The 14,925-nt window shown below is 36.4% G+C and overlaps 1 protein-coding gene across 3 annotated transcripts in view; it reads right to left on the bottom strand.

Moving 5' to 3' along the window:
* FCHO2 (FCH and mu domain containing endocytic adaptor 2) overlaps window positions 1-14,925 on the bottom strand; it is a 94,064-nt gene that overhangs the window by 12,917 nt on the left and 66,222 nt on the right. For all 3 annotated transcript variants that reach the window (XM_063319405.1, XM_063319406.1, XM_063319407.1), the window contains 6 exons: window positions 14,737-14,779; window positions 13,935-14,029; window positions 8,231-8,334; window positions 6,087-6,216; window positions 1,962-2,073; window positions 1,189-1,344 (listed from right to left, as the gene is read on the bottom strand). In XM_063319405.1, the coding sequence (XP_063175475.1) occupies window positions 1,189-1,344; window positions 1,962-2,073; window positions 6,087-6,216; window positions 8,231-8,334; window positions 13,935-14,029; window positions 14,737-14,779 (640 nt within the window). The remainder of the gene's footprint in view (window positions 1-1,188; window positions 1,345-1,961; window positions 2,074-6,086; window positions 6,217-8,230; window positions 8,335-13,934; window positions 14,030-14,736; window positions 14,780-14,925) is intronic.

Below are 14,925 nucleotides of genomic sequence, written 5' to 3'. Positions count from 1 at the left end.
ATGAAATTTCCATTTTCAGTAAAATATATAAACATTTACTTATCACTACAGTGGCCTTCCACAATTTAAATAAATGATACCAGTAGTAAAATCTTTCTGCTGCTCCACAACCAAGTGCAATTCAAATCAGAAATTGACATCACCACAAATATCACTCTCATTAAAAGCTTTAATCTCTATAAATACCAAGCAAATTATACCCTTTACAATATTTGATGAAAAGTCAAATTATTACCATATGCGTTTAACTTCATAAATAACCATTACATGCATCCTTTCTAATTAGAGGTGAAGTGCTACAGCACTCAGATAAGAATATTAGACATTTTCACTTCTTTTGCAAAATACAATTTTTCAGTATAATTCATTCTGTCAGATACAGCTCTGCTAACATTTCATATATAAACTGTCATGTCAAACACCGATTAAATTTAGTTTTGTATGCATCATTCATTACATTAAGCATAAACAATAATAATTAAATTAAATACAAAAGAATGGATGCATATGGTTTGATTCATTCTTTATTTCAGTATTTTAAAAAATGTGGCACTTAAAAGCATTTAACTAATTTTCAGATTTCTCCAATAAATGAAATAGAAACTGCTCGGCTGAAGCAGATATCTGCTAAATATTGACAGCTTTTATAATTGTTTTTTTTAAGATCTCCAACTGCTGTGATTTCAACAATTCTTCTACTGAAAACAGTAGCCCTTTTTCTTAAGTATTCTCCCAAGCATGCTGCTACACACCTGACAGGTACAGCTATGTAACGGATCTGTTCTACTGTAGAAATGATACAGCTTAAAAATACACTAATAAGTGACAAATGGGATTAGGAGTAGATCCTACTACTTGTTTTCCACATAAGGCTACTGTTTCATCATTTAATCTTACCATGGTTACTACTGTATAAAGAAATAATTTATAAAATGCATGTAAAATCACAGCTACATTTACAAACTATTTTTTATGGCTCCCGTTATACTCAGCCCAAGTTTCAAGTCCAGTAATCATTGACATTTTTAATGGTGGCGGCGGAGGCAACTGACCAGGACAAGATTAATTCAGGAAATTAAATTATGTATATGGAAATCAACAGGACTGTATAGAATTCTGATTTACATATAAAACAACTCACATTTTACAAATCATGTAATTTACTATTATATTAAAAAAATACAAAACCTGTATACAAGTTGTGCATTTGGAAGAATCTGCTCTAGTTTGCTTGTGTTTTTTACCCTGAAGCAGAGCACAGCTGGAGATGGGTTGCTGGTGAAGACTTTAATAATCCCACTTGGGAATGATACTGTCATATCACCAGTAATCTTCACAATACATCTAGAAGAGAATGAAAACATCAGTTTCATTGCAACTCATTAACTGCCTCGTTTCAATACCAATTTTAAAGCAATCACTGTGCTTTCACAATCTGATGAACTGAATTAAAAACAGAAAATAAATTTCAAATGAGGGAAATGTGGCACTGTGACAATGTACTATCGTTTTCCACTTGGAAGTCAGATGAAATAAGGAAAGAAAAAGGTTTAGCTGGTTAAGCATACAGTAGTCTTGGTGGGTATTTTTCAGGCTTTGAAAACATGGCACAGCTATGCTTAGGCAAAGCCTAAGTAGCATAGCAAGGGATGTGACAGAAGGAATGAGGTGCTTTTAGCTACCCAAATTTACATGTAGCACCTACCTGACTATAATAAAAATCCTTCTTGTTTTCAGTGTTCTCACTGAACATGTTTTTGTAAAGCAGGGATATATGAACCCCTAGTGGGACGCAGGCCAACAGAGTGATAAACCACTGCTGTCACTTATGCCGGGGGAAAAACCCCCTTTGAATCCCCCTTCTAATGTATACACATTTCCCCCCCAAGTATTAAAAGTAAAACCAGTGTGTTTTCTTATTGTAACTTATTACATTCAAAACAATTCACTATTTAACTAACTTTGTGGGATCTGCTCCTTTAAAGTAGGCGTTAACAGATTCAGTAAGGGCTACTGCAACAGGCAAGGTGTCCTGGTTTCCAAGGCTGACAGGGCTGGGACCACGTGAAACACCTAGAATACATACAGTGTATAGGTTTAATTTTCAAAAAGCTTAGCAATAGATTTCAGAATGGTTGACTACATCTGTAAGTTTCACAAGAGGTTACTACCATCAAGGTCACAGTAGCGTCTGAATTATTCTTGAAACGTGTGTACAAAACCATGAACATAGTACAGTACATTTGCACCATCAAAACACTGCTTAGCAGCCTATGAAAACAAGACTATCAGTATGACATTATGGAAATGGACAGACACAAGGAAATACACATGAGACAGAGAAACAGTGCACTAAAATGCTGCTGATGAAAGTGAAGTCACCAGATCCAAAGGAAATTAGACATTGACCAGAATACGTAAAAAAAAATAGTAAACCCCTACTGTATGCTTATTGTATGGAAAAAAGTATGATAAAATGCTCACAGAAATGCAAAGAATTCACTTACAATATGCATGAACTCAAATGCAAATATATTAATATTACCCTACATAAGCACTGAACATTCTTATAACTATTTCAGCCAATAAAGATTACAATTCCCAAGCAGAAATTGTTGGAGAAGCCTTCACAGATGTCTGTGCCAACACGGATACTGTGCATCACAAGACAGATGCTGTGCCTTCTGAGGTCCTTCAGAAGGAAAAAGGAAGTTGGGACCTTGTTCTCCACAGAAGGTCTAATATGAGATATCAGAACTTAAATTCGGAGATAAGTGAAAAAAGTAGTAACAACGAGAGAGTAAAAGAGAGGAGCTGGTCTAATTCTGCTACCTCATACCTCACTCTCCATCGTGATTTCTTGCCTAAGGCAGTAAAATGTTCAAAATATTTCTCAGCACTGTGAAAAAATTCCTAGTGCAACACTTAGGCCTCCGTAGATCGAAAGTGATACTCTAGTCACAAATGTTCAAAACCAAAAATCCTTAGACGAATGAAACATTATGATGCTGGCTACAAAATACTGATTTGTTTATTTTTTTCAATATGAACAGTAGGTTGTTTTTATTCTTTCAGACAATACATGGGTCATGTTTCCAAAGTTTTCTTTCACTCCTTGAAAACTACCAATAAAAACTGTGATTCTAAATAGTCCCAGGAATCCAGAAATTGTGATTTCAAGAAGCAAATGTGCAATAAAATAATGAGTTAACAACAACCAGAAATTCTGTTTGGTGAAATACTGAACTCCAGAAGTATTCTCCACCGAAGCCAAAAAATGCACTCAACGGATGTGGCGCTACAGTTGCTGGGGTGTTTTACTGTCTTTTCCCCCCAGTTTACTAAGAAACACTAAACAATTGCAGAGCAGACAGGAGATCGTTACCATGTATTAATTAACGCCAGATTGTTTGCAGATGTATAAATTATTTTTAAATATTTTACTTATAATGGCCTTGTGTATATTTTGATATTGATATTTGAAAATCCTGCAGAGTAATGCAAATACCTAAATCACATTCCTATCAGTAAAAGGGAAATACTGATTTCTTGACTGAAGAGTGAAATTTATTAGGAAGAATAACACTATTTTTACTTTTTTTGGGGAACACCAGAGCAAATGTGTGTATGTACATACATTTCTCTGAGATGTATTTGAGGGGCTACGAATGAGACAGCTTCTCTCTTTTTGCTCTGCCCTCACTGTTTGTCACCCATAAAAATCCATAAAAATCCATGGCTTTGATGCCCTGTCACCTGCCCCAGCCCCGACCACCGTGAACAGCCCCTGAGCTGTGACACAACCATGCAAACAGCTGCACTGACACACTCAAGAAGGTTGCCGAACTGCAGAATAAAAGACTGCATCATTGGTCATCAGAAAGGGTGAAAAAATAAACCCGACCAAATGGTTTTAGTTCAGTTTAGGAAAAAAGATTCAGACAATTTTAATACTGGCTAAATGGCTGTCATGAAAATAAAACTGTTTTTTAAAAAAGATTACCTTTATTATGTGTATCTTCAAAGATTTTTATTATATGTGAATACAGACATATTTTTACCTACTTGTCTTATGAAAATAATGATTGTCAAAGTAAAAATGTATTCATTTTACTTGAAAGAAAGTAGTAATGACAAACTGAAGAAGCATGACCGAGTTTTAGCTTGTTTGGGGATGGGGGGAAATAGACAGAAGATTACGTTACATAAAAGCAGTTATACCAAGTTTTGGTGATTTCAGCAACATATAACTTGTTAAGTAGTCGAGCTTTCAAGCTACTTGTATCTGCCAGATACTAGAAATAGCTGGAGAAACTTGTTTCAAAAGGAATATAATTTTATGCGTAGTGTATTAGGAAGATTAGTTAACATGTAAATCTGCTTTGAGTACAATACCTGGTGGTGTCTCACAAAGCTTTTCAATTGTAGGAAGATTTCCAATCAAAAGATCATCCTCTATTGCATTTAAATGAAACAAAACATTGCAAGAAAACAAAATATTTCAAGCAAAAAGAGATGTTAAAAAATTAATATGTACAAAAATAGTTCGCAAATTAAAATAAGGCTAAAGCATAAAAGAAACATTCAATTATGCATGCCTTAAAATTGGCTTGGAAAAAAATAATTAGAGTCATCTCTCTGTCATTCAGAACAAATGCAGTATGGGAAACACTGGATTGTGGAAAAGTCAAAAGAATACAGACAGTAGTGCAGACTATATCCTCACGCCCCAGAGTCATTCAGCGCTCTGCACTGTCTTTCCCAGCTCTCCAGGACTATTTAATTCATACAGTCCGTGCAGATGGAACTGGCCTTGTTTATTTTTGCTGGGCCAGGTTAATAACCGTGTCAAACCTCGGTGTCAGCACACACCTCCTTACCTCCTCCCTCACCTCACGACTTCACTCTGTCACTGTCTCCAACCACACACACACTCAGAGCTGGGGCTATTGATGCTGCTGCCACCAACTCTTGGTTCCTTGGCACCAGTGCTGAGGCCTGAGGATGGGAGCCTGGATGGACTTTGGCAACCAAAATATTAGTTATCTTTTTGTGATGCTTCTCAGCAGTTGGGAAACTGGTGGACACCGAACTGTAGCAGCTAAGGCTGGGCAGACCTTACTAGCTTTGGTGCTGCACAGGGTGGAAACAGCTGCACTTCTTTCAGTGCAGAACTCCCACTAGAAGCTGTGCAGATGCTCTCCTGAGCTGCTGAGCCTGGGCAAGGATTCCTTGGCGTCAGTAACATTCACGGGTAACTGAGCGTTTACTCAAGAATCTGATTTAACTTGGGACTGAAGTGGTAATAGTGTTCAGGAATGAAATACCTGAACTCTGCTACAGAAACAAGTTAAAATGTCTTTAAAAAAAACCACAAACCAAACAAAAAACCCAATAACCCCCAAAATAAGTCTCCTTTTCATTTGTTATAACCAAATATCAAAACTGAAGGACTTTCCTTCAAAGACATGAGAAAACCTTCGTAAATTAGTGGCAAGACATGAAGACTAATTTGCTTTTCATCCTCATCTTTTTTGTTTGGTTGTTTGTTTTGCTTTTACTAAACAGTTCTGTTTAGCTTATATACTTCACTAACTTGAAGAAAACGGCGTATTAGTTTCATTTTTTTTGAAACTGCAATTACAGAATAACAAACGAAATTAAAAGAATATAAAAGAACTCAATTTTGTGAACATTGATATTAATTCAAATGTATCAGTATCCCAAAATATTTCTGCACCTATACAATAACATCTTCTGAACAAATACATAATAACAAGTTGTGCTTGATGAATGGATATACAAGCATACCAAATAAGAATTCATGGGACAATAAGTTTGAAAAATATTTCCCTAAAGAAAATGCCATAATCGGATCTATGGTCTAATCTAATTAAATCCACTGTTCTGTATCTCAGTATCATTTAGGTCATTTAGAAGCAGGTATTGCAAAGGATTTTTGAAGTACGTACACTGGACTTGCATATGGAACAACTAACTGCAATGCATAGTTTTCCTAACAGGTGGAACCTAGTGGCAGTATTATGCTATTTCTAAAATAAGTTAAAATGGTTAATTTAACTTACCAACTGTAGGTGTGTTTGCTGCACTGAGGGAAGCAGAAGAGGATATTGAGGAAATGCTCTCTGCACGTGCCAAGGGAGCTGCAGGAGGTGGACTTGAATTAGAGGTCAGTGGAGGGCTGAATGGCCTAGGCTGAGCAAAAAAGATTACAAGAGTATTACACAAAGTGGTTTTAAAGAGATGATAAAAGGACTGTAAACAGAAGAACTCTTAATTTCATGCCCCACTCAATTTCATAGTGTTTCTCAACTTAGTTCCTTTAATGTTTTATCTACCCTAGTTTTTAGTGTAAAACAGAGAACCCACATTTTCCATTGGAATCAATAATTCCACTACTGCATAGATTAACATTATTCATTTTTTGCCTGAGTAGTTAAGTCTGATATATTCGATTATGTAGCAGCCTATCAAGAACTGCGCTATAACACAGTAGCAGAACCTAAGCCTACAGCCCTATGTATGTGTGCAGCAAATGTATATTTACAGAACTAAAGAAGAGCTACTAACAAAGAGTCCAGCAGAGGACAGCTAAAATAGTTGGGATTGGAGTATGTGAGAGAGAGGGACAGGCTGAAGGACCTGGGTTTGTTGAGCCTGGAGAACAGAAGCCTGATGAGGGATCTATTAGCAGTCTTTTACTAGCTAAAAGGGAGCACAAAGAAAGCAGAGTGAGGCTCTTCTCAGAGATGCAAGAGCTACAGCAAAGGAAATTTCATCTGAACTTAGGGAAAAAATTCCTTCTTGTAACCTCGTGGTTAAACCCTGGGACAGGTTGCCCAAAGAGATTGTAAGAGCTCCCTCTCTGAAGATTTTCAAAACTCAGCATGTCCCTGAGCAACCTGATGCAATTTTGAAGTCAGCCGTTCTTTGAGCAGGGGGTTGGCCTAGAGATTTTCAAAAGACCCATCCATCCCAAATCTCTGGATGGTTTTATGATTCACTTAACTGTTCAGATATTAAACTAAGTAATGATCATTTTGAGATTAACCTATCTAAAAGGTACTGGAACTCTTGAAGCATCTATTTTGGCTGGCTAACTATGTTTTTTTATTTTCATTCTATCAGCCTTGTTGTTGGGTATGTGGCTTTTATACAGACTATGGGAATTGTAAAAGGAATTGATTTATAATGAAGACAACTGAGAATCTTCCACTTGTATCCACATAACAGCCGGCTTCTAAAACAGTATAAAATGAACATATCTTTGTGCAAAATCATACTTTATAACAGAACAGGACCAGCTAAATTCTTCTCTTTAATTATGATGACATGAAGAAGAGATTCCTTGGTCTTAGAGCAATTACTACAACTTTATATTGGAATGAGAAAAGGATCTCAAAATGAACCTTATTCTGACCTTACAGAGATGCAAAATAGTTTAAAAATGTTTCCGTTTTCTCAAAGCATACAACCAGAATTTTGTTCCTAACATGAATATGGTGAAAATATCTTGCTACTTTGAAAGACAATAAGAGGATCTTACCACAGCAACATTTTTCCAACTCAGTAAGTCAAATGAAACCCAAAGAATCCTAACATTCACAGAGGAGATTACGCATTGCTTGGTCTGATATGCTGTCTGGGAATTTGCATTCTTTGCCACATTCCTTATGGGCAGGTGGACCTGCCCTGCAGGCAGTGCACAGAGATTCAGGTAGCGTGCAACCTCTCACTATCCAGATGGGCAGCTGCTGCAATCTGCTACCTCCCTTCTCCACCAACCAGCACCAAGGGCAGGGAGAAGTCGCAGCAGGGCTACTTGTGTCAACACGTGATTGATAAAGATCTACTTAATACCATTCATTCCCCAAAGCCTTGGTGATATCCCAAAATCAATGGAGCTTTGTTAATAACTTTGCTAGTATTTCACATTTTGAAAACTTCAATCTCATATGCATGCTATCCTTTCATTATCAAATTACTGATTTGTTCCATGCAAAAATTATGTTTCGGACCTTTGTAGTTCTGTTACGAATTATTATGTTATAGTAATATAGTTATCATGAACAACTTCCATGGAGTGAAAATCTGCTTATGTGTTTCCTTGAACATTGGGTGGAATGTAACTCCACTGTAACAGTGTAAATGAATGGTATATCTGAAATCAAGTTGCAATGGAGAAATAAAAAAATCAATCTATACATACTATTTCATTAATCCCACTAAGTTTCCCAGTAGACAGTTTTGGTCTTGAAGCAGGCCTTGGAGGGGGCACAATGGTGCCTACAGAAAGAGGAGTTGTTGGTCTTGCTGAAAGAAAGCAAATTTATGGAAATAAGTATTAGAACGGTCACACTGAACATAAATACGTGCGTATTTGACTAAAATAACTGGAAGTTATTTTTCTATTAAAAGTTCCTATTTTGCAAACTCAATTTTTTAAAATTTACCACTAATCATAAATGCTTTTAAAATAGGGCCATATGATACCCTGAAAAGTGACCCTAAAAATGGCATCATGGGCTTTCTCATTGCTGTCAAATGAGTTTACACCAACTATTCTTGGAGATCTAGATGTAAAAAGATGGTTTTACCCATGTTTCCTTTTCTGTATAGTCTATATGGATTCAGAATATAGGTTTTTCTTGTCTCACCACAAATGGAAAATTCAATGGAAATTCATATTTGGTCCTGTCTGACAATGGCATAACTCTGTTTACACTAAATTTTGTACATTGAAATCCCATTGACTTCCGTAAGTATACACCAGTGTAACAGATAAATTACTCTGTTGATTGTAAGAACACACTAACTCCTTACCTCTTAGACGAGCTATCAGAAGAAAAACGCAGTAAAAAATAATACTGCCCCCACATGCTTCTAAACCTAACAGAAACAACTAACAGATTGTGGCAGCAGTACAAAGATGCCACTTTTACACAGTCACTTTTCTGAATAGAATGAATAGAACTGTATTTCAAAATAAATGTTAGATGCCATCCAATGAGTACGCCAGATGTAAAATTAACTTCAAAATGGACTGAAATCATAATATATAACTATTTTATTGCAGCACATCCTATTATCTTCCTCAAATTATTCTGGATTGGTTCTTTTTTATTTACATCAGTTAATGTTATTTAAAATGCAACTTTTAAGAATGGAGTTTTCTCAAGCATTCAGCATTTACATTAAGAGTACCACAGGCATTCAGTGAGTCATAGGAGACTTGCCCAAATGCATTTTTCCTTTGCCCTTTTAGTACATAGCATTACTGTGATATCATCCATGCTTTACAGTTCTCAGTGTTAAAAAGGAGTAGTTTAAAATCCAGTTTATTTAACTTTATTTAATCTAAAAATATCTATACAAAGCCATTTAGGAATGGAATTGTTTTTGCAAATTTCATCACTTTGAGATCTCACTGCTGTCTGACATCCCACAAAAATACATTCCTATTTCTAGAAAAGCAAAGCTCTGCATAGTTAAGAGAAAGCAATGCCTTTAATTGAATAATTTCCATTTTTCTTCTTATTTCAAGCTGAATACTTACTTCATTGTCCTAACTTTCAAGGAAGTTGGTGCTAACAAGCAGTTTAGTACATTCTAAGTAAGAAGGTGAGTTAATTTTAACATCAGGTGAGCAGTAATAACATAAAGAAAAATGAGTCCAAAGCTTGCTTTTTGGAGTCAGTTATTAGCAAAGAGCAGTACACAATGCATGCTTGCCATACCCTTATTTGTATGAGCACAAGAAGACACTAAACTATAGTCCAGTAGTGCTGAAGATGATGCAGAAGAAATTTCAGCAGCAGTACCAGTTTCTTCAATGAATAATTGTTCATGGCATATAGTATTATTGAAAAGGTCACTTTGATCCTCAGAAGCACAACTGTTGGAAGAATTCCCAAGCAAAGCAGAAGAGGCAAGGCAGGCATTTTCAGTTTTAAAATGCAATCTTTGGGGTTCCTTGTCTGTGCTTGTGTTTCTGTTTGTAAGAAGTTCATCAGCAAAGGAAATCCACTGACTCTGAGACCATGAAACACAGGATAAAGTACTGGTGCTCCCTGACGGCGCTGCTGTAGCACCAGATTTGCACAAAGTGCTAATGGTAAAGTCTGGTGAGGATGGGCTTGTAGACCCAGCATCTGTCTGGTGTCCAAGCAAAGACTGAGATACTCTACACCCAGGCAAATCAGTGGTAGACGAATAGGAGCTCCTATTGTGCTCTTTTAGTGTAGCTGAAGGAAAAGGGAAGAATTGAAACTAAGACCAACACTGAAAAGATAGAACTTTCAATCTTCAAAAAAGTATTCAGTATCCGCTGCATGGGGATCGCTAACCAGAATGAAAAATAACTGCTCTACTAAAAATCCCACCACTTACAAATAAAAGAAAAAAATCAATGCAGCCACATATCACAACTACTTCCTTCGTAGTGCCAACTATGTTGCTTTCCATTTTTTAGGTAAGCAAGCCAAAAAGGAATTTGTTGTGTTTCTCTCCACTTAAGGCCCTACTTCTCATGACTTCCTTATTCCTCTAACTTCCTCCCTGTAATGGTTTAACTTCCTCTCATCTTTGTCTTTTCCTTCTTGCGTCCTACTCTGTTTTTGTTTTCTCTCCATAGCTTTCTGCTTTTCATTACTTTCAGTTATTTAATCAAACCTATCCTATCCTGTTCCTTTCAAACATTTTTTCCTGTTACCCTTAACATTTGTAAAGGAAAGGCCAACATAAATGGCTCTCTGGTGAATAAATGAAGACCATGCAGTCACGAGATCCTGTTTGATATTGTTCTGTCTGTATCAACCTGTATCTAGTGAGTAACTAACTATATACACGAGGCATCATCCACCCCATTTTATTTCCTCTCTCATCCTATAGTCTTCAGGCTGCTGGAAAACCGGAGTTTTCCACAAGTATTCCCTGCACTTGGCTGTTGCCTGCTGCAGTAGATGCCAACAGAAGCAGAAAATGCAAGGTTAGTCAATCCTCAACATCCTGCAGATTGGCAAAGCTAAGTGCAACAGCAGAGTGACATACAGAATCAACAAAGAGACCAAGACCTTTAACAGTTCAGATCAAAAGTACAGCTGTCCTCTCTACAGTTGTCCTTTTCCCATGAACAAGTACATTCTCTAAGCTCACATAAACAGAGTTTTAACACTGTCCTTTCTAACAGATATTTTAAATATAATTCAAGGGCTTTAAAATACTACTATAAATCCTATTCAAAAAGCAATGTGGAAATGCTCAAACCTATTTAAAAATACATATGGATGAAAATGAGGAAGATAAATAAAAAGAAGCATTTTTACAATATCAATAGCTGGCTAAAAAATGTCTGCTGTGTTTGTTCAAGATAACAGAGTTAGCTTAAGATTCTAATAAAGCAGGATTATTCATGGATAACTAAAGTTTACTTCTATGCTGCATAAACCACTGTCTGCTCAAATACCATGGTAGTTTAAGTGTTCAATGATTAACAGAGTTACAAAACAGTATCTAAAGAAATGTTTTAACAGTTAAAAGAAAAAAGTAATTTGTGGGACACACTACATCATGATATGCAGGTATGCTGTATACAAAACAATTAAGTTATGTAATTTAAATTTTGGATTGAGATTTTCAAAAGCTTTAAGCAACAGCTTACCTATATTAAACTTCGAGTTGAAGATAAAACAGTGATTTCAAGGAAAATATGATCAGATCAAAGTTGTGTATTTTTTAAAGTCTTCAGAACTAAGCTTCAGGTTAGTGAGCATCAGAACTCGATTTAAACAACGAGAGCTACATGGATTCATTTTTTTTTTCCCAAAAATGTATTAGTAATTTGTTATACTTCAGAACGCTCACTTTCTACTCAACTCCACGGATCATTTCACAAGTGTAAATACCTTAGTTAACTTCTAGAACAACAATCCTTTAAATAATTATTCAGCAGATAAAGTTTGCCAAGGCACAGATATCTTATATCTAAAATTGACTTATGCCCACAGGACACTATATTCTACCACTGTCAATATAATGCAGGGCTCTGCGCATAAGCCTCTTTCGGGTATGAGGGCTCAGGTAGATGACTCCCCCCAGATATGGCTACAGATGATGTTACAGATCCCAATTACCTGTCACTACTCATCAGCCAGGGACTTCTTTCTCCACAGTCCTGCTGCCAGGAGGGACTGTATGAACATTTTCTAACCTGCTTTGATTTCCCATCCAGGCGTAACAATAAAAAACTGGATAGAGTAACAACAACCATCACAACAAATTATGTATCCTCTGCCGCCTTCTACAGGCTCCAACACCAGACCAAAGCTAGCACAACTGATTATTTTGAGAAAGCACTCCTTCTTTTCCGCATACTCCACTAATACATATCTATATAATTTATCCTTAAATATGTAACAAATTTGGATCAACTACCCATATGCTTGACTGGTTACCTAAGTGAGGAAGAGACATTCTAATGATTTCTGTAAGCTAGATTTTTTTAAAACTGTAACTTTTAAGGAACACGAATTTGTAGTGAAAGTTAAGTTCCACTTAAAACCCAAAAGGTTACATAGCAATGCAGTTTGCTGCTAAAAGGACATTACTAGGACCAAGAAGAATCAACACCACTTGTGCAGAGTTCCCCTATCGATACAGGTACTCTTCCCTACTGTTCTTCAATCTGTATGATCGAGCACAGACGAAAACAGCTAGAGAGCCATGACTGTGAACAAAGAAGGTAGGTCTACAGTGATTTTTGGAATATGAATACCTAGCTAAAAGAAACAGTGAACACTTCCTTTCTTAGGCTTGTGGGAGGAGAAGGCTCTCTATATTAAGATAGAAGGAGTTGGAAAATAGATACACAATAGGCGGACTGAAAAGAACTGTGGAAACAGTGTATCTGCTAGTGTTAGTACATTCTGCTTTGAATCCCCCAAGAAAATCAATATAAATAACAAATTATTTAAAACAATACTTTTAGTAAGCAGATCCTAACATAGCTATAGCGTCTGGTTTTGTTTCTGTCTCTCCTTCCTTTTTCTGAACTGGTTTCTCAAAATCTTCTGCTCTCAGCCTCTTCAACACCCATAACCCCTCAAGTGCTATTTTGCCTCTGTCTCCTTCTCTGCCTTTTCAACGTAACAATCAAAACTGACTATTTTTGTGATATTTTTTCCCTCAAATACTAGGTGTCAGGAAACCCTGCCAGTATCCTGCCCACGCTAACATCATCCAGAATCCTGCACCCCAAAATTCCCATGCAACATCTGCCCTCACCCTCCCATACTCCTCAGCCCACCCTTTCCCTCCCAATACCCCTGCTCTCCGGTGGCACCGGGAGCTCCCCTTTAATTCTAGTCTCGGTCCTGCCATTTTTATCTGGCTCCCCTTTGATTATGCACGCACATCTCCTAACAGAATCACAGTTCCATACAGCAAACAAGATCCTCACAGCAAAGCTTGGTAGTGCCTTTGTGCTACATAGATCAATGGACTTTTCTGTAAAGAAGAAAACCACCCCTAGTCACAGGGCAAGCTCAGCTTGTCTCACAGTTGCTGCAACAACCAACCTCCGTTTAATCTGCCAGGTCTACAAGCTGAAAAAATAGGATTATATTCTAGATGGTGATAATTTTTTTTTGGAAAGTGAGAGAAGGTGATAAAAAAAGGCAGAAGCAAGATAGAATTTTCCTAAGGTTTCTAGTGTTTCACTTTCCCCCTTGCTCCCTAGCTTGAAAGTCTGATAAAACTGCACATGCGGTTGGGTATTACTTGTAAGATAGTGTACTGCTTTACAAAATCATTTCATTTCAATAGGCAAAGCACATCCCTTTGCAATAACTAAAAAAGCAACAACAGAACATCCTGAAGCATATAGAGAAAACATTTTCTGCTGTCAAATATTTTACCCGAGGAGGATGAGGATGCCAAGGAAGCTGAAGAAGAAGATTCAAGAGAACTGCTGAAGAGTGGATCCCATGCCAGGAGGTCATTGTTCCCCTTTCTATATTGAGAGTTACAATCGGAATATAAATGAAAGATGTATATACTCATAAAATTCAAATGATAACTTCAGTAGTAGTTTGATAATATAATAAATATAATAATATGATCAATAAATTTGCTATATTCTTCTTTATTAGTTAGTCTTTGCATCTAAAAATAAAAAGTACTTAGGAATTGCAGGTCAAGAAATTGATTTAAACTTAAGGAGACTATTTGAACTGATACCTTGGGGCAAGTTTGTATGCGGACATGCTTCATAATGTCAGTTAAACAAATGTTATTTTGAAGGAGACATATATCTTCAAATCCATTGATTTCAGTATATACATATATAAGTAATGCATACAGACCTGTCCCAATCACAGGCTTGTAATCTTAAACACTTTAGCATGGAACACTACAGGATAGAAACTAAACCTGTCTCATTTAAAACTTGAGATTTTAATAAAACCCAATATTTTGTAATCATGTAATTATAGATATCAATTGAAATGGATCACAATGAAGGAAATGCAATAGAAGGGGAAAACAAATGAATAGAAATCTCCATTCTTACATAACTACTCCTTAACTCTTACGATGCAATAGATGCCCAACTTAAAATAGAAGTCAGCTGGTATTTTCAATGAGTTTCCAAGTATTAGATCAAAATAAGACCAAATTGCCACAAAACTGCATCTGATAGGATTTAACATTTGAACTTACTCATTAGTTGGAGCAGAAAGCTTTGATTTTGTTAACTCTTCACCTAAGCAAAAGACACAGTATTATCACCAAAGCTGTGACACTCCAAAATAAAAATTTCAGCTTCATTATAAAAAGACAGTAAATATTAACGGTTGCAGTTGGAAACTAAACTTGAACTCTTAACATGGAAAAGAGAAAATTCATTAT

The sequence above is a fragment of the Chroicocephalus ridibundus genome, chromosome Z (genome assembly GCF_963924245.1).
Source record: "Chroicocephalus ridibundus chromosome Z, bChrRid1.1, whole genome shotgun sequence".
NCBI lineage: Eukaryota > Metazoa > Chordata > Aves > Charadriiformes > Laridae > Chroicocephalus > Chroicocephalus ridibundus.
The sequence above is the reverse complement of the archived record's forward strand: the minus strand, read 5'-3'. Positions and strand labels throughout refer to the sequence as shown.